Source organism: Ascaphus truei, chromosome 10 (genome assembly GCF_040206685.1).
Source record: "Ascaphus truei isolate aAscTru1 chromosome 10, aAscTru1.hap1, whole genome shotgun sequence".
NCBI lineage: Eukaryota > Metazoa > Chordata > Amphibia > Anura > Ascaphidae > Ascaphus > Ascaphus truei.
In genome coordinates, this window is record NC_134492.1 from 9,194,047 (window position 1) to 9,220,148 (window position 26,102).

The window sequence follows — 26,102 nt, forward strand, 5'->3', positions numbered from 1 at the left end:
GGAGCGTGGCAGGTGGGAGGTGTGTGTGTCTGGGGGGAGCGTGGGAGGTGTGTGTGTGGGGAGCGTGGCAGGTTGGAGGTGTGTGTGTCTGGGGGAGCGGAGCAGGTGGGAGGTGTGTGTGTGTCTGGGGGGAGCGGAGCAGGTGGGAGGTGTGTGTGTGTCTTGGGGGAGCGTGGGAGGTGTGTGTGTGGAGCGGGACGTGTGTGTGTGTGTGTGTGTGTGTGTGTGTGTGTGTGTGGAGCGGGGCAGGTGGGAGGTGTGTGTGTGTGTGGGGAGCGTGGCAGGTGGGAGGTGTGTGTGTGTGTGTGGAGCGGGGCAGGTGGGAGGTGTGTGTGTGTGTGGGGAGCGTGGGAGGTGTGTGTGTGTCTGGGGGGAGCGGAGCAGGTGGGAGGTGTGTGTGTGTCTTGGGGGAGCGTGGGAGGTGTGTGTGTGGAGCGGGACGTGTGTGTGTGTGTGTGTGTGTGTGTGTGTGTGTGGAGCGGGGCAGGTGGGAGGTGTGTGTGTGTGGGGAGCGTGGGAGGTGTGTGTGTGTGTGTGTGTGTGTGTGTGTGTGTGTGGAGCGGGGCAGGTGGGAGGTGTGTGTGTGTGTGTGGAGCGGGGCAGGTGGGAGGTGTGTGTGTGTGTGTGGAGCGGGGCAGGTGGGAGGTGTGTGTGTGTGTGTGGGGAGCGGGGCAGGTGGGAGGTGTGTGTGTGTGTGGGGAGCGTGGCAGGTGGGAGGTGTGTGTGTGTGTCTGGCAGGCGGTTTCTTTCAGAGACTGGACTTGTTGTGAGGTGAGATCAGGAGACCGGCTCCGGACACTAATGTACAGACACTGTGTGGAGCCGCAGCCCCCCTTCCCGATGCCATGGTTATCACTTTGCCTCGCTCATTTCTCCTCTTCCCCATATTTCTCCTCTTCCCCATATTTCTCCTCTTCCCCATATTTCTCCTCTTCCCCATATTTCTCCTCTTCCCCATAGTTCTCCTCTTCCTCATAGTTCTCTTTCGCATATTTCTCCTCTTCCTCTCCCCCCATATTTCTCCTCTTCCTCTCCCCCCATATTTCTCCTCTTCCACTCCCCCCATATTTCTCCTCTTCCACTCCCCCCATATTTCTCCTCTTCCTCTCCCCCCATATTTCTCCTCTTCCTCCCCCCCCATATTTCTCCCTCCTCTCCCCCCGTATTTCTCCCTCTCCCCCCATATTTCTCCCTCCTCTCCCCTATATTTCTCCCTCCTCTCCCCCCGTATTTCTCCTCTCCCCCCCCCGTATTTCTCCTCTCCCCCCCCCGTATTTCTCTCCCCCCCCCGTATTTCTCTCCCCCCCCCCGTATTTCTCCTCTCCCCCCCCCGTATTTCTCCTCCCCCCCCCGTATTTCTCCTCTCCCCCCCCGTATTTCTCCTCTCCCCCCCGTATTTCTCCTCTCCCCCGTATTTCTCCTCTCCCCCCCCCGTATTTCTCCTCTCCCCCCCGTATTTCTCCTCTCCCCCCCGTATTTCTCCTCTCCCCCCGTATTTCTCCTCTCCCCCCCGTATTTCTCCTCTCCCCCCGTATTTCTCCTCTCCCCCCCGTATTTCTCCTCTCCCCCCGTATTTCTCCTCTCCCCCCGTATTTCTCCTCTCCCCCCGTATTTCTCCTCTCCCCCCCGTATTTCTCCTCTCCCCCCCCGTATTTCTCCTCTCCCCCCTGTATTTCTCCTCTCCCCCCCCCTGTATTTCTCCTCTCCCCCCCCCTGTATTTCTCCTCTCCCCCCCCCTGTATTTCTCCTCTCCCCCCCCCTGTATTTCTCCTCTCCCCCCCCCTGTATTTCTCCTCTCCCCCCCCCTGTATTTCTCCTCTCCCCCCCCCTGTATTTCTCCTCTCCCCCCCCCTGTATTTCTCCTCTCCCCCCCCCTGTATTTCTCCTCTCCCCCCCCCTGTATTTCTCCTCTCCCCCCCCCTGTATTTCTCCTCTCCCCCCCCCTGTATTTCTCCTCTCCCCCCCCTGTATTTCTCCTCTCCCCCCCCTGTATTTCTCCTCTCCCCCCCCTGTATTTCTCCTCTCCCCCCCCCTGTATTTCTCCTCTCCCCCCCCTGTATTTCTCCTCTCCCCCCCCTGTATTTCTCCTCTCCCCCCCCTGTATTTCTCCTCTCCCCCCCCTGTATTTCTCCTCTCCCCCCCCTGTATTTCTCCTCTCCCCCCCCTGTATTTCTCCTCTCCCCCCCCTGTATTTCTCCTCTCCCCCCCCTGTATTTCTCCTCTCCCCCCCCTGTATTTCTCCTCTCCCCCCCCTGTATTTCTCCTCTCCCCCCCCTGTATTTCTCCTCTCCCCCCCCTGTATTTCTCCTCTCCCCCCCCTGTATTTCTCCTCTCCCCCCCGTATTTCCCCTCTACCCCCCCGTATTTCTCTCCCCCCCCGTATTTCTCTCCCCCCCGTATTTCTCTCCCCCCCGTATTTCTCTCCCCCCCGTATTTCTCCCCCCCCCCCCGTATTTCTCTCCCCCCGTATTTCTCCCCCCCGTGTTTCTCCTCTTCCCCCCCGTGTTTCTCCTCTTCCCCCCCGTGTTTCTCCTCTTCCCCCCCCGTGTTTCTCCTCTCCCCCCCATGTTTCTCTTCTTCCCACCCCCATGTTTCTCCTCTCCCCCCCATGTTTCTCCTCTCCCCCCCCCATGTTTCTCCTCTCCCCCCCCCCATGTTTCTCCTCTTCCCCCCCCATGTTTCTCCTCTTCCCCCCCCCATGTTTCTCCTCTTCCCCCCCCCATGTTTCTCCTCTTCCCCCCCCATGTTTCTCCTCTTCCCCCCCCCATGTTTCTCCTCTTCCCCCCCCCCATGTTTCTCCTCTTCCCCCCCCCATGTTTCTCCTCTTCCCCCCCCATGTTTCTCCTCTTCCCCCCCCATGTTTCTCCTCTCCCCCCCCATGTTTCTCCTCTCCCCCCCATGTTTCTCCTCTCCCCCCCCATGTTTCTCTTCCCCCCCCATGTTTCTCCTCTTCCCCCCCCATGTTTCTCCTCTCCCCCCATGTTTCTCCTCTTCCCCCCCATGTTTCTCCTCTCTCCCCCCATATCCCCTCGTATTTCTCCTCTTCCCCCCCCATGTTTCTCCTCTTCCCCCCCATGTTTCTCCTCTTCCCCCCCCATCTTTCTCCTCTTCCCCCCATGTTTCTCCTCTTCCCCCCCCATGTTTCTCCTCTCCCCCCGTATTTCTCCTCTCCCCCCGTATTTCTCCTCTCCCCTCATATCCCCTCGTATTTCTCCTCTTCCCCCCTCATGTTTCTCCTCTTCCCCCCTCATGTTTCTCCTCTTCCCCCTCATGTTTCTCCTCTTCCCCCCCATGTTTCTCCTCTTCCCCTCTCATGTTTCTCCTCTTCCCCCCTCATGTTTCTCCTCTTCCCCCCTCATGTTTCTCCTCTTCCCCCCTCATGTTTCTCCTCTTCCCCCCTCATGTTTCTCCTCTTCCCCCCTCATGTTTCTCCTCTTCCCCCCTCATGTTTCTCCTCTTCCCCCCTCATGTTTCTCCTCTTCCCCCCTCATGTTTCTCCTCTTCCCCCCTCATGTTTCTCCTCTTCCCCCCTCATGTTTCTCCTCTTCCCCCTCATGTTTCTCCTCTTCCCCCTCATGTTTCTCCTCTTCCCCCCTCATGTTTCTCCTCTTCCCCCCTCATGTTTCTCCTCTTCCCCCCTCATGTTTCTCCTCTTCCCCCCTCATGTTTCTCCTCTTCCCCTCTCATGTTTCTCCTCTTCCCCCCTCATGTTTCTCCTCTTCCCCCCTCATGTTTCTCCTCTTCCCCCCTCATGTTTCTCCTCTTCCCCCCTCATGTTTCTCCTCTTCCCCCCTCATGTTTCTCCTCTTCCCCCCTCATGTTTCTCCTCTTCCCCCCTCATGTTTCTCCTCTTCCCCCCTCATGTTTCTCCTCTTCCCCCCTCATGTTTCTCCTCTTCCCCCCTCATGTTTCTCCTCTTCCCCCCTCATGTTTCTCCTCTTCCCCCCTCATGTTTCTCCTCTTCCCCCCTCATGTTTCTCCTCTTCCCCCCTCATGTTTCTCCTCTTCCCCCCTCATGTTTCTCCTCTTCCCCCCTCATGTTTCTCCTCTTCCCCCCTCATGTTTCTCCTCTTCCCCCCTCATGTTTCTCCTCTTCCCCCCTCATGTTTCTCCTCTTCCCCCCTCATGTTTCTCCTCTTCCCCCCTCATGTTTCTCCTCTTCCCCCCTCATGTTTCTCCTCTTCCCCCCCCATGTTTCTCCTCTTCCCCCCCATGTTTCTCCTCTTCCCCCCCATATTTCTCCTATTCCCCCCCATGTTTCTCCTCTTCCCCCCCCATGTTTCTCCTCTTCCCCCCCCATGTTTCTCCTCTTCCCCCCCCATGTTTCTCCTCTTCCCCCCCCATGTTTCTCCTCTTCCCCCCCCATGTTTCTCCTCTTCCCCCCCCATGTTTCTCCTCTTCCCCCCCCATGTTTCTCCTCTTCCCCCCCCATGTTTCTCCTCTCTCCCCCCATATCCCCTCATATTTCTCCTCTTCCCCCCCCCATATTTCTACTCTTCCCCCCCAAGTTTCTCCTCTTCCCCCCCCCATATTTCTACTCTTCCCCCCCAAGTTTCTCCTCTTCCCCCCCCATGTTTCTCCTCTTCCCCCCCCATGTTTCTCCTCTTCCCCCCCATGTTTCTCCTCTTCCCCCCCCATGTTTCTCCTCTTCCCCCCCCATGTTTCTCCTCTTCCCCCCCCATGTTTCTCCTCTTCCCCCCCCCCATGTTTCTCCTCTTCCCCCCCCCCATGTTTCTCCTCTTCCCCCCCCATGTTTCTCCTCTTCCCCCCCATGTTTCTCCTCTTCCCCCCCCCCCCATATTTCTCCTCTTCTCCCCCCCCCATATTTCTCCTCTTCTCCCCCCCATATTTCTCCTCTTCTCCCCCCCCCATATTTCTCCTCTTCTCCCCCCCCATATTTCTCCTCTTATGCCCCCCCCCATTTTTCCTCTTATGTCGCCCATTTTTCTCTTATGCTCCCCCCCATTTTTCCTCTTATGCCCCCCATCCCCCCCATTTTTCCTCTTATGCCCCCCTCCCCCCCTCCATTTTTCCTCTTATGCCCCCCATCCCCCCCCATTTTTCCTCTTATGCCCCCCTCCCCCCCCATTTTTCCTCTTATGCCCCCCTCCATTTTTCCTCTTATGCCCCCCTCCCCCCCCCATTTTTCCTCTTATGCCCCCCCCCATCCCCCCTTCCCATTTTTTTCAATTCATATGCATTGGTGTCCTAGTGTTTGTCCTGCACTATGGACAAAGCCTTCCTGATCCTGCTCCTATTTATTTTAATATGGACATATAATGAACAAACAGTAGTCCCCTTGTCTGCCTGATTAATGCGATCATACTGAACAAAGGCTCAGATGGGAGTAACTAAATGTAGACATGTAAGAAAGGAGAATAATATCATGGAACAGCGGCTGTAGGTTGACATTTGACAGTTACAGGCTACAAAAAAGTAACCTATTACTTCGTGAATTTTCTAATGGCAAAACAACAATACAATTGCAAAGGAAGGTGCTGAAATGCTAAATGTTTCCTTACAGCACTTTAAATTGCAGTGGATAAACCCTCAAAGTAACACAAGCGTATACAGTATATCATCCTGTGAACCAGGGGGGCTCAACTCCAGTCCTCAAGCCCCCCCAACTGTTCAGGTTTTCAGGATATCCCTGCTTCAGCACAGGTGGCTCAGTCGAAGATAGCCTCTGAGCCACTTGTACTGAAGCGAGGGGGGTGGGGGGGGGCTTGAGGTTGAGTGCAACCCTGCTCTTAATGACCATTTAAGCTACCAAGATATTTAAGAATATTGTTTGTAGATAATTCATCCAACAGTAAGCAGCACTGGAAGACGTTTCACACATCCAACTTAAAAAAAGGAAAACGATGCGTCAGATAGCAGAACAGAACAATGATATACATCACACGCTAGAAAGCAAAATAATTTTTGTAGGGTGCAACGGGCTGCGGAGGACCCAATACCTTCAATATATATATATCTATATATATATAGATATATATATATATCACACACAGCCCGGCACACACTGTCTATAGATAATAGAACAAATGAAAGGGATAATGCCAAGATAATTAAATAAATAAATATTAATAATAAAATAAATTTAAATAAATAATTATTTCTTCTTGGCATTATCCCTTTCATTTGTTCTATTATCTATAGACAGTGTGTGCCGGGCTGTGTGTGATATATATCGTAGCATATACGTTCAATACAATCTATTTAGTAAAACTATTCTTATTGTTAGCAGTGGCATTCATTTATATCTCAAGGTTTGGAGCTTCTCATGTCTGCACCTGGGGGCAGAGCCTATTTTTATTTTAAATAAATCAGATCTGTAGTATTGGATAAGTGATTATTTTTATTATTCACCTATTAATGCCGGTTTTTATTGGTTTTAAAGCATCCTTTGAATTCTGTATTTGGTCCTAGCCCACCTCCTGAGCAGTGCAAGATATTTGCAACACTTTCCTGTCTGTGATCATTTGTTGGCAATGTTCCCAGCACAGTTAGCTGCAAACTGTAACAATAGGCAATTTTACCATGGCAATATATGGATATATTGTAGCTGCTGAGTTACACTGACTGAAGGATTGACTCAAACTGAAAAGCGGCAATTTCGTTAGCAACACAATCAGGATTTTGACAGATGTATAACAGGCGCCCCAAACGATTGCCAGCCTAGGTAAGAATGTAGAATTATACATTGTCACACGCTTTACATATAAACATAAGAATGTAAAAAAAGGGGGGGGGTGACAGTAGATTGGGGTATTTTCTGACGGCATACTACCACTTAGTGGAGTCCAGGAAAATAATGTTGCGGTAACCTGAATACATTTTTTAATTTTCGGAAGTACAAGTTGAGCTTTTCATCTGTGACTTTTAAATCTATTTATCTACCTATTAATATTGTCCTCGCTTTCATTAACAAGCTTGATCCATCCTTTCATTAAAATGAATACATGGGGGGGGGGGTTGCCCATGGTTCTCTGATACCAGATATGCAAGTACATACTTATATGGTCCTACAGCCCCCAAATTAGCAAGATTGTACAGGTGGTCCTCGCTATCCGTCGTTTCACTTTAAAACGGATGGCTTATCCCAGGGGGGCGCAAACTTTTTTCCCTGCGCCCCCCTGACGGCTGTCCCCTCACTCCCGCGCCCCCCCAACCCCAACTTACCCGCGCTCCGGCGTAATGACGTCACGTTGCCATAGCAACGTGACGTCACATGACCTCGCAGCGTCATTTTGACGCCGCGTTGCCATGGCGCCGCAGGGAGGAAGCCGCCGGAGCCACGGTAAGTTAGGTTTACAGAGGCCCTGCAGCTCCCCCGGCACTTAATTTAAGTGCCTTCGGGAAGCGCGCGGGGCCTCTGTAAACCCCGCGCCCCCCGTCGGCAGTGTCGCGCCCCCCCTGGGGGTCGCGCCCCACAGTTTGCGCACCGCTGGCTTATCCGACGCTCACCGCCATTGATTTAACATGGGACTCGCTAACGCTGGGAACGCTACTTCCAGAACGGATTCCGTTGGATAACCGCGGACTGCCTGTATATCCGGACTTTTCGGGGCTGTATGTGGATGGTGCACACTGGCATTGACGTAAAGCAAAACTGCCCACTAACATAAAAATACCGCCAAAAAAGGGTTTATTTTAAACATGGGTCGCTTGTCTCTTCCCCACACAAACACATCTGTCTCGGAGTATTTATTTATTTTTACCATTGTATATTATGACAAATATATGAAGACCACTAACTTCAGACTTTGCATCCCAATTTCTCATAACTGCTTTGTGTAATCATGGCAAGGAATACTAAACGTTATCGTGCTAAGTACACTGATTCTAGATATGTATAGGTTTATATACCGTTTTGGTCAACACAGTAGTACTAAGATTTGTGTAATTCTCAAATAAAGAAAAAAATAGGGGACAAACCATGGAAAAATGCTTTTATAAAAAGTAATGAAAAATAACATACAATTGATAAATGTGCACTCACACAACGAAGCTATAAAAGGTATATTCGCCTGTTAGAAACTCGAGTTTCTCTCCTCCTGCGTTAGCCGTCAGCTGGACTTCAAATGCCGTGGGACTGTCTTTTTCCTGGCTAGCCGCTGGACTTTTTGATGAATCCACGAGGCGTGGAAACGTGTTGGAGTGTAGCAGGCACAGTTTGTGGGTACTCTCTTCGGTCATCTCTCACCTGCAGTCTGATACAGACAAGCGAGCCATACCTGGGAGCTGGAGCACTGTTGAGGGTATACCACTTGTGGGGGTCAGTGACGGGAGGATTCCGTAACACAGAGGTCGCCGGTCAGCAGAGAGAGGCACTCGTTCAGCAGACCTGTGGCCGTTTGCTAGCAAGTGGGGGTCTGCAGCCTACAAGCGGTTTATTGCTTCTACTCGGAGACCAACAAAAAGTCTAGCGGTTACCCAGGAAAGACAGTTGATGGCTAGCGCATGAGAGAAACTGGAGCGTTTCTAACAGGCGAATATACCTTTTATGTCTTCGTTGTGTGAGCGCACATTTAGCAATTGTATGTTATTTTTCATTGTTTTATAAAGGCATTTTTACATGGTTTGCGCCCCCCTTTTTATTTTTTTTAAATTTTTTTAGGATTTCTTTATTTAAGAGGGCAACATCAGTCAACAACTGGGGCAGCATCCGTCAACAATTTTATAGGACTCAATTATCACTCGAGGACTCTGTTGAACTACAGATTGTATCCCCTTATACACGTTACACTGGCTTGGGTGTGGATAGACTTGTTTCCCCATACAAGCAGTTGACGAGGAGCCCTTACTGTGTGTGCTTTGAGTCTACATCTACAGGGACATGGCTTTCAGCGGTTATTCATTTTTTGCACAGCTTTTTGTTTTTTGTTCTTTACTGTACCTATTGTATCTGGAATTGTGGTTAATTGTGTGGCTGTCTACGGGTGTCATTGGTGAAAGAATTTCATATACATCAATAGACATAAATATCCCAGATACTATAAAATTTGGGGACTAATTACATTTTCATTAAACCTTAACCTAGCGCACCCCCAATGCACATAGGTGCATGTGCACTAGCACACACATTATTCTCTAAGATTTGTGTAAGGCTCTTCACGCCTTCAATTTAAAGGGCTGGCCAAGCATAAATACACCCATGAAAGTATGTATTTCCTGAAAGTACAGTACATTCCTCAAGGAATTTAGACATTAGTAACACATTTCCACACACATTTCTGGCTGTGAATGTTTGTTGAAAACTGGTCTTTGTATTTTTTCCCCATAAATTTACACTAACTTTGGGCTTTGCATTACGATTGGACCCTCTTAGTGATTATCAAAAACAGGTTACTAAAGTAAACCCCATAACCAAACAAGGTAATGACCCCCTATTGATCTGGGGGTGGTTACCCTAATTATACCTGCCGCAGAGGTCACTGAAGTTGAAAATGATGCCCGCCCCCCATTTTTGGAGAGGGCTACGCTCTATTATCACCACTTTTAATAATCATGAGAATGGGATACTGCAAGAACCCCTCTTGATTTTGGATGTTTGTATGTGGCCACAAACCACCAAAAAATAAGACCTGAAATATGCATGACATCAGTGGGGGTCGCACCTTCTGTCCATCAGATTGTGGTCATGGGGGAAATATCCTGCAATGCCTTTACAGGCACGTGTGTACGTGTGTGTGTGTGTGTGTGCTGCAACTTTGTTTCACTCACTCGTCCCCCACCCCTTTTAACCCCCCACACCATATCCCTACCAGGCGTGAGAGCCCTTATGATTTCAATGGTACGCCAATAGAGCACTGAAGAGCATGTTCCCAGCCATTAATTATTTATGTAATGCAGTAGCACGGGATGACTTATGTCAGAAAGTATTACGTCAGGCTTCACTCAACGGTTTAATGTCATTTATAGAGTTAAATCATTCTGATTTTAAAAACTGTTCTGATCTTTTATTTTTGCAAAAAATTGAATTCTGATCAACTAGTTTTAAATCTGCATTCATTTTGAGTGTGCACTTAAACGCCATTGCACATTTGTGTTGTTGTAAGTTGTTGGAATTGCCTGTGTAAATGACAGGGGAACTTGTAATGTTTTTGTGTTTAATTCGTACACTTGAGAAGGTGCTACTCCATATGCACAGTAATCATCCTACATGGGATTTGGCAGGAGATGGTCTTTCTTCACTGAAGATAATATATACATTTATAAACCGGTGGTGCTAATCTTTCTAAGATTTACAAATCGGGCATGTACCTGACTAGGATGCAAACAACCGGTTGTATTTTGTAATTCTACGGCTGGAGTCTTCGTAACATAATTAACTTATTCTGCTAATCATAACCGCCTTTTGTTCCATCAACATATCCCTATTACCGATATCTATAATTATTTCCATGCTGTTGATGATTTTTGGATATTATGTATTGTGTGGTAGGGAAGTGTGTAGGGACATAGCTATTGATATCACATAGTTTTTGAAGTGGTTAGTTTTTGAAGTGGTCATTCTTTCTTTTTTTCATTGTAAGTTTTTATTTTTTATTTTAATTTAAACATTTTTCACTTTTTCCATAGCAATTTTTTTTATAATCTCTCCAAAACCAATCAAAAGGTTAAGGGGACTGCATGATGGTGTCCCTACAATATGCTACTGAAAAAGCCTTCTTAAGTTTCTGTATTTGTAACTGGCCATTCTTTCATATGAAACCATCGGTTGATTTTCAATTTGTAATTTCCCTTTAATAAATGAGTGACTAGCTTGTATCTTTTATCCATTGTTGTTTTGACCAAAGTTTTGCCTTGCGATGAAATAAGATTATGCAGTGTGCATTATCCTAGCATCTTAAAGAAAAGCATCTCATAACGGCTCACGTTTGCGACAGATTAATCTCAAAGTTCTGAAAAGGTAAAACCAGATTGAAGAAAATATATATTTTTAGGTGCACTTGTAATCTTCCATGCCTTAGAATCCGTTCACATTGTCTTCTCTAGAAACAGTTCTACTTTTCTGCACTTGGTCACAATTTCAAGAAAATGGTCTAGAAAATATGGAAAAGTTGCAAATAACTAATTTATTTATTTCATTATTCGTTACTGGAGTATATGCATCTACAGTGGGGGTGGCCAACACCAGTCCTCGGTTTTTATGGATATCCCTACTTCAGCGCAGGTAGCTCAGTCAAAATGATTGTGCCACCTGTGCTGAATCACAGATATCCCCAATACCTGACCTTATGGTGGCTCTAGACGACTGGAGTTTGCCACGCCCTCTATCTCCCCTCCCCACCCCCCCCCCCCACACCCGCCTCCCAGTATGCGCACTGCTGCATTAGAGGTCATCTTCATCAAGGGTCCGCAAACCGTTCTCCGTGCACACCCTTGCCTGCTCTCCTCCCCTCCCCCAAACACACCCACACACTTGGCCCCGGAGTATAATGTCGCGCGGGGTCATGTGACGCACCCCTGATCTACATGATTACTACTTCTAGTTTTAAATGACGATTTTGTATATTTATAAAAAATATCTACGCAATTGTGTATTTTTAAGACTTCCACGCAAATCATCCAGTGGCTTAATTGTCATTTTATGTGAAAATGTTTTTCAGCCCATGTAGCCATTTGGTTGTGCAGAAAGCGAACAGGAATTGGGACCCACTCCATTTGTAACCCCGGATACTGTTGCCAAGGTATTAACGTTTTATTCTTCCGGACTTGACTGTCCAAGGAACGAGAGGATCCCCTGGTCAGTCTCGTTTCTGCAGGCCAATAGAAAGCTATGACTTAATTGGGCATGATCATTATTTCCTTAGGCTGATCTGGGTGGATTTTAAATTTTTTTGTTGTAACTGGTGGTGGGAGAAAATGGCCCATTTCGGGTCCAGGGCGCTGCTCAGTTCTGTTTAAAAAGAGCGTGCAGTATTTCAGGGGTGGGGACTGCATTTTTAATTACTTAATTGTGGCAAAAAAAAAATAACTATCTACTACGAGGTAGATTTTAAGGGCCTGTAGATTTAGCTGAATGTGCTTGAACGGGAGGCTATAGGGGCAGCATTTTGGAGACCAGCATTTTAGACGGTCTTCCATCAACTAGCTTATTTTAATGCAAAACACATTTAGGTTATTTCAGCCAACATAAGCGTTTCCTTTTAGGCCAACTTTTTCCTGCAGCTTAGGAAATAATTGTACTGGGTGTGGGGCAGAAACTTTTTCTGACCCTTTAATAATAAAGTCTGTGTTGAGCAAATACACTACTATTTACTTTTGCCATAAACTGAACTGTGTAAAGAAGGATCAGAGAAGGGAATATTTTCTGTTAAAATATGGAAAGATCTGCCCTTTATTGTCCTTGGGATGGTTTGGCTGCAGTGTGTTGGTTATAAATTTGTTCTGGGGTCTGGTTCTTATCTGTGCGTTTCAGGAATTGTATTCCTTTTATTGCAGTTACCGGTCAAAAGTGTTTTTTTAAGGCAGACAACATAACAAATTGTCTGAAAATTAAGAATAAATGAAACAATCTGGTCCTTATAAAACTTTGCTAAATGTTTTTTTTGAGGTTACAAAATGGCATACAGTGTTATAGCAGGCACGACCAAAAATACAAAAAAAACTTCTGAGTCAACCTGAATTTTTAGGAGCCAGGGTAGTGGGGGGGCACACACGCACGCACGCACACACTGAGGCGACACGGACGCACGTGCACTGACGGTTGTGCCGCACGCAAACTCCATACATATATATATATTTGAACCAAGGAGGTCTTCACAGCAGAATTGTGCTATTCCCAAGATAATTCCTGAGCTACTTACCGTATATTCCGGCGTATAAGACGACTGGGCGTATAAGACGACCCCCAACTTTTCCAGTTAAAATATAGAGTTTGGGATACACACACACACACCACTATATATATATATATATATATATATATATATATATATATATATATACACACACACACACACACACACACACACACACACACACACACACACACCACTATACATACACACACCACTATACATACACACACCACTATACATATATACACACACGCTCTGCCCCCAGGTTTCGCCGCACAGGCTGTGCCCCCCAGTCGGCGTATAAGACTATACCCGGCGTATAAGACGACCCCCGACTTTTGTGAAGATTTTCCTGGTTTAAAAAGTCGTCTTATACGCCGGAATATACGGTACCCTTTTAGTTGCCAGTGTTTCACCCCTGATTCGTATATCAGAATGGCCTCCACGTCCCACAAGTCGTGCGGTCCAATGGGTAGCTGCTACGAATGATGTTATGACTTCCTATTAGGCTCCATCTTTGGAAAACCAGGAAGTGAACCGGCACCTATCTCGGGAGATACAAATAATGCTGCTCAGCTGCGGAGGAGGCCCCCAGCTCAAAAATTATTTTCTTTCCAAAACGGGTGGGTTTGCTGCTTTAAGGAGACAAGAGTACAACATAATGGATGACATTTTCATTTTAAAATAAAAACCCTCCGTATTCATGCAGGTAGCCAAGCCCTGATTCCTTGAAAAATGAGTCTCCACTTTAGTCCTTCCTTGGAATATCCTTTGTGATTTGTGTTTTACACAAGCAGTTACATTTGTCTTTGATTACCACTTGCCTGGTATCGGAGGATTTAACTGAATAGTTTGTTGAATCTTGATATTTCTAGCACAGTCTTTTTCAACCAGGGTTCCTAGGAACATTGGGGTTCCCTGGGCATCCCTAAGGGGTTCCCTGCAATTTTCTGGTCATTTGAAAATCAATATCGAAGAATCTACAATGCATCTGATCATAGAGTTGCTATTACAGATGGTTGGGGGTTCCTCAGAATGTGACTTAGGGTTCCTTAACTAAAAAAGGTTGGAAACTACTGGTCGAGCACTTCTGTGCTATACATAATGAAAGCAAATGTGAATGGTTCAACATTGTTTTCTTTTCACAGAAAACATATGTTTTGTATGCATTGATGCTGCTTTCTTTATCTGGTTAATGGCTATAGAGGCGAACTGTTTCTGATGATAAAACTGAGAGAAATAAACTGAAGTACTAGAAAGTACACTGGGTTTAATCAAGTAGAACATCAGTCTGTTCTGGAAGTTTTAACTATTTACAATGTAATTGAGCTCAGAACATAGAACTTTTACTCGCTATTAGGCTACGTATGCAAATATGGAAAATACAATAGGGTTTTCTGACTTGAATTTGTATTAATATGAGGGCGTGTTTGTTGGTGCTTCGTTTTTAGTGTCATGCAGATGTTGTTTGGACGAGTTAGTGCTGTTTCACTCATCAAATCCTCTTAATATTACCTTTTCACTTTCAAAATGATCTTTTTGGAGGAGTTTTTACAAGTTATACATTTTTCATCAAGTATGTGATCTGTTTCCTACAAGTTTCAAGCAGAGATTAGGAAGGAATTTTTTTTATTTCCTCATTCCTACATTAAACCGTACAGTGATTTTATTTTTTCAATAACCGTTGATTAAAATGGGGGAAAAAAGGCTGTTGCTTTGTGCGCTGGCTATTGCTTTGTGCGCTGGCTATCGCGTCCAGCCGGATATTGTTCCTTAAATTGCTAAGTCTTTACAATCTTCTATGCAATGATGTCTTTGTACAATGGCATTTTATACCTGTGCCTTTCACATACACATAAGGTGAACGTCTTTATTACAGCAGCTCCAGTTTCCTTGCCATGGTATAGCCCTGCTGATTCCGTTCTCCCATTTTTACATCTCGGAGAATTGAGTCCCGTGGTCTGTTTCCTGCTGATTTCTTTAGAGGTGTTTGAACGGTATCTTGTTGGGTTTTCATGGAAGGCTGGATTATCGTGCACAGGGAAGAAGCATCTCTTGCAGTGATTTATCCTTCTGTTCTCTTTTAAAGGGTATTTCCTTTGCTCTAGTGAAAACTTTGGTGGGGAATGGCATTTATATATTACAAATTGTTACAGCAGCAATTGGCCTGCATTCAGTCCTATGGCAGTCTATTCGCACAGATAAAACATTTAACTTTAATGCAATACCATTTATCATGCTATCATTCGATTATTTCTTCTTTTAGTATTGTAAATTGTTTGTTTGGAATCCTAATTGTTAAAGCTCAACTTTCTTTTATAGCTAGGGTATTGAACTATACAGATTTTTTTTTTTGTTTGTTTTTTTTGTTTTAAACCTTCATGCAGAAAACTATAATTGCTTTCAAATATTTAAGGTGCAAAATGAAAATGTTGTGCCGTTTCTCTGAAGTATACTCATTTGACATGACAAGCTCAGTCGTTCATATTTTGTGCAAATGGGGGTTTTCAACAGTATATTTGTTGCATACATTGCCAACTAATAAGTTTAATGTTGCAGTCGAAGGTTGGTGCAGTGATTCATTTGCAGATTTCAGTATAACAAAGCTTTACTTGGGAAGTCAACGACCTACTGTATTACACTGGTATGACAAAATAAAACAGGCTGTTAATGTGTTTTTTTTTTTTTTTTTTTAAGGTTTCCTAATGAGTGGATCATGTCGATCACACGTTTGGGGTGATCCATAGCATGGCTTCTTCTCGATCGACTCGTGTCACAAGATCTACAGTGGGGTTAAATGGCTTGGATGAAAACTTCTGTGGGCGGACATTAAGAAACCGTAGCATTGCTCATCCAGAAGAAGTTGTTCCCCATTCACTGCTGAGATCCAGATCACCAAAGAAAAGGCCAGAACCTGCACAGATTCAAAAGGGAAGCAACGCAAAGAACTGTGAATTAAAACAGGCCGGACCTCGGGAATCTTGGGCGAGCCCAAGAAAGAGAGGACTGTCTGTTTCGGAAAAAGACAGCACTGAGAGAGACAGCGTGGAAACAAAGACGACGGACCCTTTGTCGCCCGTTCTGAAGAAAATCAAACGTTGTTTGCGTTCTGAAGATCCAAATAGCCCAGAGGAAGAGTTACACACTACATTTCAGAAGGAGCCATCAGAAAGAAGAAACGCTGATTCTGACAATGAAACAGACACTGCCCATACTAAACGAGCTCATCGATGTCTTTTACTGGATGATAGTGACAAAAGGGAAGTCAAAAAAGAATCTGAGTCAGGGGAGCATCTTAAAAAGTCAGTAACCGAGGAGGTTTTTAACCATCAAACAATTAATGGTGTTGATGAAAGAGACTCTGCTGCCTTGAAGTGTAGTGACTGTCTGTCAGGTGGAAGCAATAAGCAAAACAGCACTGTTGTGTTTGTTCCACCCAAGGAACAGATTGTATCTGAAAATGGCAAATCTGCTCCTTGCTCAGTGCTGATTAACAACAAAAAGGACACGCTTTCAGACCACAATGTGCCTTGCACAAACTCGGAGGGGCAGGCAGAATTACAGGACCATAAACTAATCAATAACTGCCTACCAAGTGAACATATCAAGGCCAATGAACTAGCCGCAGTTTCCTGCACAGAGACGCTATCGGCTGTAAGGGATTCAGAGGAGGACGTTGACATTGTGGGTGATAGTGCATCAAAGGAACAGATTGCCGAAAATACCAACAGCATACGTAACACTGATCATGAACATTCAAGCTCAGGGGAACCTGAATCAGAACTATCCTTTTCTGAGCTTGATGGTGTAACCTCTCAAGTGGCATGTTTTTCCGACACTCAAGAACACCGGTATACTTTAAGAACTTCCCCAAGAAGGCTCGTGTCTGTCAAAGACAGTCCGTGCAACAGTGACTCGCCATGTGGTGAGAATGGGCAAGTGGAGGAGAGTAAAAGCTGTTCCAGTGAAAGTAGTGTAACGACTAGTACGGTCAATGGCTGCTTAGTACAGGCTGCAGACGTTACTCACATTGACAAAGAGCAGGCTTGTGAACCTGTAACACATTCAGCGAATGAACCGTGCAGGCCACCCTCCGAGGCAGAGCTAGTTACTGGGTATATGCCATCTGCCAAGGAAAGCGGCAGCCTGCAAACTGCAGCGGGCGAGGACGAAGAGCCGGACGTCTATTTCTTTGAGTCTGATCATGTGGCACTGAAACACAACAAAGAGTATGTGTAACCATGGTAACCATGACTTCCGCTATTGATTATTTTGCCCTTTGCAATGCTTATTACTGGTTTTCTAGGTTTAATAGCTGAAAACATTTTACTTTGTCTCTTTCTGCCGATTCCTACACCATTGCAAGTGACGTTGGGTTTTGTTGGATAGCAGTAAGGACAGGGATTTTCAAAGTCGCCATTTGCAGGGTTAGGCCGGGCTTATAGCGCCGGCGACGGCGATGCTGATGTCACGCTGCGGTCGCTGGGAAAATCAAATTGAAATAACTTCCAGCGATCGCAACCAAGCCGTCCTGTCGCCCTTACTATAAGCGCACGCGACGGAGGCAATGCATTTGTTTTGTCGCGACGTCGCTGTCGCCGGCACTATAAGCGCGGCCTTAGACTTGGGAGCTGAGTGTGCAAAGCCACTGTGTTTGTTGTTATTCATCTGGTTTTATTGTTGGTGCAAACCTTTTTTTGGCCATAAGATTTTTTTTTTCTTAAAGAATATTTTAGAAGCGTACCTGTTATGCATAGAATATGACGCTATTTATTAATATAGGCTAAAATAGTCATAATTCCTTGAGCTCTGAAAGTTTATTTTCGGGAATTATTCTCCCACTTATGGACGGAAATCCGTTTTTAGCGATGAAGGCTCCGCATACAGCGCCTCTCCCCCGGTGCTGGTATGGTTGGTGGAGGGAGGGGGGTTACTAGATCCTATACGCAGGGTGTTCTCGATGTTTTGCAGGAGGGTAAAGAAGGGGGTACCAGATGCCATTTGGGGGGAGGGGGAGGGCAGCAGTTGGTCGGTCAGACTTGCCGGGGGCCGTTAAAAGCAAAATAAAACAGCAAATAAAAATATCACTTGTGAGCACATTCACATGTCTCAGACAGGTCTGCAATGTGTGCAAATATTACTGGGATAAACAATCTTAAACGGCTTTAACCTGTTTTTAGTGCTTCTAGCAGGCGCTCAATTTTGATTGTGAAAATTGTCATGTTAACTAGAACACTATATACATAAACTAAATGTTTAATTCCAAAAGAAGTTCTTTAATCATGTTAACAAAAAAACTTCTGCTGTCCTGTGCAACAAATGTAACCAACCTACAGGCTAGACCAGGGGTGCACAAACAAGGGGGGGGGCGCTGCTCTACCCCAATGCATTTAAATTAAATGCCGGGGAGCGTGTGTGAGGCCTCTACCTTCCCTTGCCTGGTCTCCGGCGGCTTCCAGCGACGCGTTGCCATGGTAACGCGGCATCCCATGACGTCAGAAGACTCCAGGCACTAGGTAAGGAGGGGGGGGAACAGACTGAAAAGTTTGCGTACCCCTGGGCTAGATGGCAAGTAGTTTAATAATAATCCGTTGTAAATAAGTGCACACTCGGTGGCAAACATTTGTTAGAAATGATCTAGTTAACATGTAACAGAATGGATAGGAAAGGCAAGCCCTTCCATTTTAACAAAGCAGCTCTTATTCCTAAAATGTGTTGATCAATGACAAAGTAAATATAATTTTTGTGAAAATTAGATTTCCTGGTTGTCCCCATGGCAGTTGTCACAATGGGTTAAGTTCCACCCTCCAGCTGAGATAGGACAGAAATCTACCTGTGGGAGGACCATAAATAGCCCCACCTTTCCTTAGCTAGTCTTTTTCTGTCCTACCTAGCTGACGTAGAGGTTAGTGTTTTTTCTGTAATGCAGAGGGGGCTTACTTGACTACTTACTAGTTGATCCACGGGTGTTGTCTACCCCTCTCTCCCGCTGAAGCCCGCACTCCATGGAGTTAGCTGTTCCATGGGGCCGAAGGGAGGCCATGCTGCAAATAGCCTCTGAGGCTCGCAGCTCCAGAACCCTGGTAAGAGCCGCTTGTACAGGCGTCCTAGTAGACGCCATACCACATGGACTCAGGTCAGCAGGGAGCTCTCGCAAGAGATGTCGCTGTGACGTCACAAAAAAAAAACCAGCGGTTTAAAAAAGTGCCCAGCAAAGAAACACTGTTGCCCGCCTACTCTGCACCTCGCACAAGGATCACAGACGCACTGAGGACAGGATTTGCGCTGGGAATCCTGCTCAAGTGCTGCAGAATAAGGTGTAAGTGCTACTAGCCTACCTAAGGATACAGGCACTGCTTACAAATGTGCAAGCTGATCTAACTCAAGCCATTACCTTACAAACATGGATGCAGTCTCTGCAAGGACTATTACAGAGTTTCTAAGGTAAGCCGCAGGGAGGCCCTAGTAGTCCGTATTGTGATTTTTGTTTTTGTAAAAGAAATGGCTATTCGTACTGGTATTTGTATTATGTCACTGATCCAGGATTAAATCCGGAGGATCCAGTGACCAGAGCAAGAGCCGGCTACTAGGGAAAAGCAGCAAGAAAACAAGACGGTGTGCTGCTTGTGATCCAACACTTAAAAAAATATATATATTTTGATCCCACCTTTTGATCTCAAGGTCATTGACATCTTCTGAAAGACGGTAAGAAAGATTGTACAGATCGATTTATGAGCCTTCCCTTCTGAGCCTGCATAGGAAGCCAAGAACCTTCCTGGTTTATGACGTGGTGATGGATATGATTAAAGCGGACTGGTCGCAACCGGTCAAAAAAGGTATCCTTGACCAGGACATTTTTTTTTTTTTTTAAATGTACCCATTTGAGGACAAGTGGAAGCTTGGGATTCTCTAAAGGTGGTCACAGCAGTATCGAGGTTTTTGCTAGACTAACAACCCTGTCGGTAGACGTTGGAGCCTCCTTTTGTGATGCAATGGCAGGCGCATGGAGCACGCCTTGATGTTTACTACAGAAGGCGCAGCTTGCAGGCCTTCCATAGTTGTAACAGTATCAAGAGTGAAGCATCGCTGGATTCAGTTAAGCTTGCAGCAAGATCAGTTCCACTATCTTTCGCAGCCAGAAAAGCGCTTTGTCTACGGCCGTGGCGGTCAGATGTTATCAAAGAACAATCTGTGTTTAATTCCTTTCGAGGGACATAGTCTGGTAGGAAACTAGATTCCATCATTGAGAGTATCTCTGGAGGTCAGTCTGTTTTTTTTCCATCGTATAGGAAAGGATTTAATACCCCATACCTCAAGTATGAGGGAGAACCAACTGCTGAGGCATGAGAGCCTATAGGCCAGGAATGGGTTTCTCAAGAGCAACCTGGTGCTGAGGCCAGAGCTCTCGTTTGTGGGTTAAGAGGACATGGCCCCAACATAGAGCGACTGGGAAGTTTGCATGAGATGGAGAGCTCGAAAATCCCACGTAGGGACTCAAACTATTTCAGGACTTTTGGGTGCAAACAATTGTGGGATTTGTGGATGTTCAATGTCTGGCGTTCAAGATGTCATCCGGAAGAATCGGGTTTAAAAGATCCTAACGGCCGGGAAACAAGCTGGCCTGGCTGGCCTAACCAACCATGTCAAATAGATGTTGAACGACCGAGCGATCCAACCGGTTATGCCACGAGAGAAATATCGAGGTATCTACTCGCCAATGTTCCTCGTAATGAAGGCAAATGCAACATTCAGATCTAAACTAGACCTAAGGGGAGTAAACCAACTGCTCAAAGTAAGGCGGTTCAAGATGGACTCCCACAGGACTTATTTCAGCAGTGGACCAGGGAGACCGGCAGTAGATCTGAAAGATACATACTTCCGCAAGCCTATATGGTAGACACAGAAGATATCTAAGATTTGTGATAGGGGTAATACACTATCAAATTCAAGGCACTTCCCTTTGACCTTTTGACTTTGCCCAGAACATTCACAAAGGAATTAATAGCGCATAGCCGAATTAAGGAAGGGAGGAATATAAATATTCCACTAACGCAACAATAAAAGCATGGAGCAGAGTCAAGTTGCTCCAGCACCTATCATCTAACATCACGGCTGGCTAGTCAACACTGAGTAAAGTTAATTAGATGCAACACAAGACCTAATATTCTTGGGAATGCAGTTAAACACCCAACTGGGCATGGTTTTCTTCCCTCCAGTAAAAGGGGAAAGTTTTGAAGGAGATGGTCAGAGCAAGCAATCCATGGCAGGGCTCGATAATGCATGAGTTTGATAGAGTGGCTATCTACCACCATACAGGTACTAAAATAGCCCAGATAGAATATAGGAACATTCCAACAGAACTTGCATCAATGCTACACGGGATACAGGCTTAGTCCAATTGAACTCCTTACTCAAGACGTAAGGGAATCCCAAAAATGATGGACATACGACAGAAACCTAAAACAGGTTGTCCGCTATAAGATCAAGTCTGGCTCGTACTTAGACGCAAATGGCACAGGCTGGGGTGCCCAACTAGGGACAGAGATGGCCCAAGGGAAATGGCCTGTCGAATTCACGAAACATTGGCAAACATTAGAGGTAATGGAGGCAGGAACCTATATAAGGAGACAGAGGGAAGTCCTGTGCTTCTGCAGGAATTGTTCCCGATTCTCACCTGGGCAGAGCGTCATTTAACAAGCCTCGCAGCGGTTCATATCGCAGGGAAAAATTATCTACGGGAAGATCTCCACAAGAGGGCCCTAGACTCAGGAGAGTGGTCTCTAGCAGCATGACGTTCAACCATCTAATCGAAGATGGGTCGATGGACCTCATGTTAACAGCATGGAACAGAAAAAAGTCAAGGTTTCTGCTCGGGAATGTTTTACACAGAGGCTACCAAGGTAGTCACACTTTTCTTCTCATGGGAATTCTGTCTTGCATACGTATTGGCCACACACAACCTGTTTCCCACAAATAATCCAATTCCTTAGCAGATAGACCATGGCAACTGACAGTGTTTTAAGGCCTGCTATCCCAGTGTACGGTGTAGCACCCCAATCCAGGGGCCTGGATTTTGATAGCATGACGGTTGAGCTGGAACTGCTCAGATACAGAGGGCTGTCTCACAAGGTGGTACAAACCTTGATGGCGACAAGGAAGAAATCTACTTCTACTGTGTACAATAAGAATCTGATCTGTGGTGTTGACACCAAAATGTAAGCTTCTTGGTACCTCTTACTCCAACAATTCTGGGGTTCCTGCAAGAGGGTCTAGAGCTGGGACTCGGCACTAGGTCACTGATGGTAAAGGAGTCTGCACTATCAGTACTGCTAGAAAAGCACTTAGCTTCCATAGATCTCGTAGGTTGATTTCTTCCAAGCCGAAGAGAATGACCACACTAAGGATACAGTTCCTGCTTGGTATTTACCGTTCGTATTACAGGCTCTAACAGGTGCCCCTTGGAGCCACGTTTCTCAAGCGTCAGATGCGGACCGACCGTTAAAGACTGTCCTGCCGATAGCAGTGACATCGGTACGCAGTATTGGTGAATCAGTCATGGTTGGGAAAGGAACCTTGTCTTATCTTCCATCAAGACAAGGTAGTCTTGAGGCCAGTTCAACTCTAATTACCCCAGGTCATTTCAAAATTCCATCTCAACCAGGAGATATTGCCCTCATGTCCAAAACCAGCAGCTGACAAAGAACGGATTCTACATACATTAGGTGTGATAAGGTGCTTTAAACGACTTATTCCAGAATGGAAGGATTTAGGCAGTCAGACAGGGTGTTCATCTTGCTAAAAAGGATCAAGGAAGGGACAATTAGCCTCAAAGTCTACGATAAGTCACTAGATCGTAATGGCTATCAAGAAGACCTATACTTTCCAGAACATTCCAGCCCATTCTGCGAGAGACAGGGCTACGTTCTGGGCAGCAAAGGTGCAGGTTTCCCCTGCAGATGTAGGCAGGGCGTAAATATGGACTTCAATTAGTATGTTTACTAAGTACAGTACTATACTTTGGATATACATGCCTCAGCAGACGCATGCTTTGACAGGAGGGTCCTTCAGTGACTTGTCACCAATTAAATAAAATATTATATTTGAGTGACAAGGACTGTGGTGTTTAAGTCCCATTGGTCACTACTGCCATGGGGACAACCAGGAAAATAGAAAATTGATACCCAACTTGCCGTAATTTTCTTTTCCTGGAGAGTCCATCCATGGCAGTGTTCATTAATTCCCTCCCAAAGTAGTTATGTCTGAGATGACTTTGTTTCTAGTTACATATTTTAGTTTTTGTACGGAGACTACCAGGAAAGGAAAGGAGGGGCTATTTATGGTCCTCCCAGAGGTGCATTTCTGTTCAATCTCAGCTGGAGGGTGGCACTTAACCCATTGGTGACCACTGCCATGGATGGACTCTAGGAAAAGAAAATTAGGTTAAATTGAGTATCAATTTTCAATTGTTACTTTTTCCGTTATTCAGTGTTGTGATGTAACATCACACTGCTGTGAAAACAGAAGCAGTAGTTGTGGGTTTTGCTCTAACAGGGTCTTTTAACACCTTTATTACCCAATACCATTCTGCATTTGCCCTATAAAGCCATCCAACTCCGCTTGTAAGGTTTAATCCCTCCCTTTTTTCATTGTATTTGAATTTGACAGTTTCCAGATGAATCTTTTGTTATTAGAAGGGGTGGGGCTTTGCTTATTGTCAGGTTGCTGGCAGTTCTGTTTCGATGAGCTTCGCCTACAATTGCTCAATGAATTGTATGTAATTTGGTTATAGCTGCAGTGTTTATTGAAAGAATTACCAAGTCAAACAGAACACGACTGGACATTTGTTAAATGTTTTCTTTTTCGAAGCTTTACAGTTGAGTTTTGTGACTTAAAAGCCAGGCCTTGATTTTATTAAATTGACATTAACATCCATCTTCTTCATTCTGTGCTTCAACATAGTCTTTGCCTATTGAAGTTCATTTAAAAAAAGGAACTATAATATTTGGACTGTTTTGTATTTCTCTTATCTTCAATGATGTATTTGCATCTATTTCAGTGCAGAGTTGTAGCTGTCCATTAGCTAGAACAGCACACTACAACATAAACGTATACCCCCAAAGATTGAGGAATAAAACTAAATATTGTATAAGCTCTAAAACCTAGAAGTTTAAAAATAAATGACAGCGAAATAACATATTTGAGAAAGTGACCATAATGAATGCCAACGAAAGTGTAGTTTGTAGGCCTTGGAGTAGTTAAACAGATAAATATCTCTCTAAAATGATCTCTCCTGATCAATCTAAAATGTTTCACTGTTTTATATCCAAATAAACGAACTCTTGCAAAAACAAATCTCTTGTATCCTATGAAATTACTTTAAGATTTGTTCTTCTATATGTGGCATCAGAGAATAAGCATTTTATTGCATTTACCATGCTGTTTTGTTCGGTATGCTTATGCCACGGTGGAATTTATGTGGGCGCACACCAAATATTTCTTGTTAAAGAATGATTGAATCTGAACCCCAAATTTGATTGAGGATAAAATGTGTAGTTTGTGCTTTGCTCTAGCCATATGAACTGGATATCTGTACTAATAATTACTATTCATTCTTAAAGGAAGTTGGACAAATACCATGTCAATTTCCGTTGGATAAATTGACTACCGCCTTTGGCAGACATTTGTTTTTAATTTGTATAGTGCATTATATGTCGCACTTACAGGAAATCTGTACTAGGTCTCTCCTTTTGCAGGTTGCTTTCATTCAAACAGTACATCTGTATTTCACTGATAAAACATTGCTCCTTCTTGTAAATTAGTACAGTTAGTCTGGTAGTAATGAGTTTTATTGGATCTGTGAGATTGAAGTATATAAAAATGCAGTTTTAGTTAGAACCTTGTTTTTCCTAGCTGGTTTCCACGGTAATTATTTGTGTGCATAATTCTTTTTTTTTTTTTTTTTTTTTTTTTAATGTACGTTATAGTTTAAGTTTTTATTGTAATAAGCTGTTGTTGTTTATCTTGTTTTCTACGAGACTCTGAGTGGCTTGTTAAGATGATCAATGATCCTATAGAAAAGTACAGCAATGGCTGACTTATTTGCACACAAGTGTTTGAAACAACTTTGCTGTTAAAATAATGAATTTACATTTTCTGTGTTGAAAACAAACTGCTTCAAGTTTTATATTTATTTTTATATTTATATTTGGAATCTGCATGAGCGTTTCATTAGCGCTGAATCAGTATGAACATTTCTACAGTGCTTTTTCCTTTATAAAAAGCAGTACTATATGTTGTCTTTCGTGTCATGGGAATCTGGCATTTGGGAACACTGGCATCTTTTAAACTCTTGCTGCTGGTGGGGTTTCCAGCAAATGGGTTCAATGGATCAATGCACATCAGACAAGTAGTTAATATTTATCAGACTATTACCTATTATGTTAGCACGATCTACAAGTGATATAATACTGGTGGTGGCTATGGACTACATACGCTTAAAATCAAAGAAATGGGCTGTGTTGATGCATTTGTTTAAAAAATATATCATTTTTATGTTTATAAATATTCCATAAATGTCACGTTTCACCCTTGCAGAATTTAGCGCATACTGTTGGTATTGTGTGCTAAAAATCCTTACCTTTTTATGGTGACACAGAAAACATCTCAAACTGTCAAGAAAAGTAAAGCATGCTGCATATTTCTTAATACACAAACCTGCGCCATCATGCAAATGTAACTCCTCCCACTGCTCCATCAATCCCGTATCTCGTCTCCTAGCCGGATATTGCACAACCAAGATTAATACATAGACGTGTGTGTGTGTGTGTGTGTGTGTGTGTGTGTGTGTGTGTGTGTGTGTGTGTGTGTGTGTGTGTATCATATATCAGAATAAATGAGTTCTTCAGTATTAGGTGATACCTTTTTTATTGGACTAACAATTTATGTCATAGGACAAGCTTTCGAGAGTTCTCCTCTCCTTCAGGTCAAGCAATACTGATATACACAGGAATCTATGGCTAAGTTGTGATTCCTTTGTAATTAGAATTGCTTGACCTGAAGGAGAGGAGAACTCTCGAAAGCTTGTCCTATGACATAAATTGTTAGTCCAATAATAAAGGTATCGCCTAATACTGAAGAACTCATTTATTCTGCACTATCGCAACTGGACTAACACGGATATTTTCTGATATGTATGTGTGAATTGTGACAAAATAACGTCACTGTGCCTACATTTTGCGTTCGATACATAGAGCTCATAGTCCTTTGTGTCAGCATAATAATGAATTCATA

General features: G+C 44.8%; 1 protein-coding gene across 3 annotated transcripts in view; it reads left to right on the plus strand.

Moving 5' to 3' along the window:
- The window catches only part of ZZZ3 (zinc finger ZZ-type containing 3), a 64,037-nt gene that overhangs the window by 3,136 nt on the left and 34,799 nt on the right, over positions 1-26,102 (plus strand). Inside the window, exons 1-3 of one of the 3 annotated variants that reach the window (XM_075615763.1) lie at positions 753-771; positions 11,619-11,699; positions 15,510-17,041. In XM_075615763.1, coding sequence (XP_075471878.1) covers positions 15,561-17,041 — 1,481 coding nt within the window. In that variant the 5' untranslated portion in view covers positions 753-771; positions 11,619-11,699; positions 15,510-15,560. Of the gene's footprint in view, positions 1-752; positions 772-11,618; positions 11,700-15,509; positions 17,042-26,102 lie in introns of those variants that run through there. The other 2 variants (XM_075615761.1, XM_075615762.1) reach the window with 2 other exon arrangements.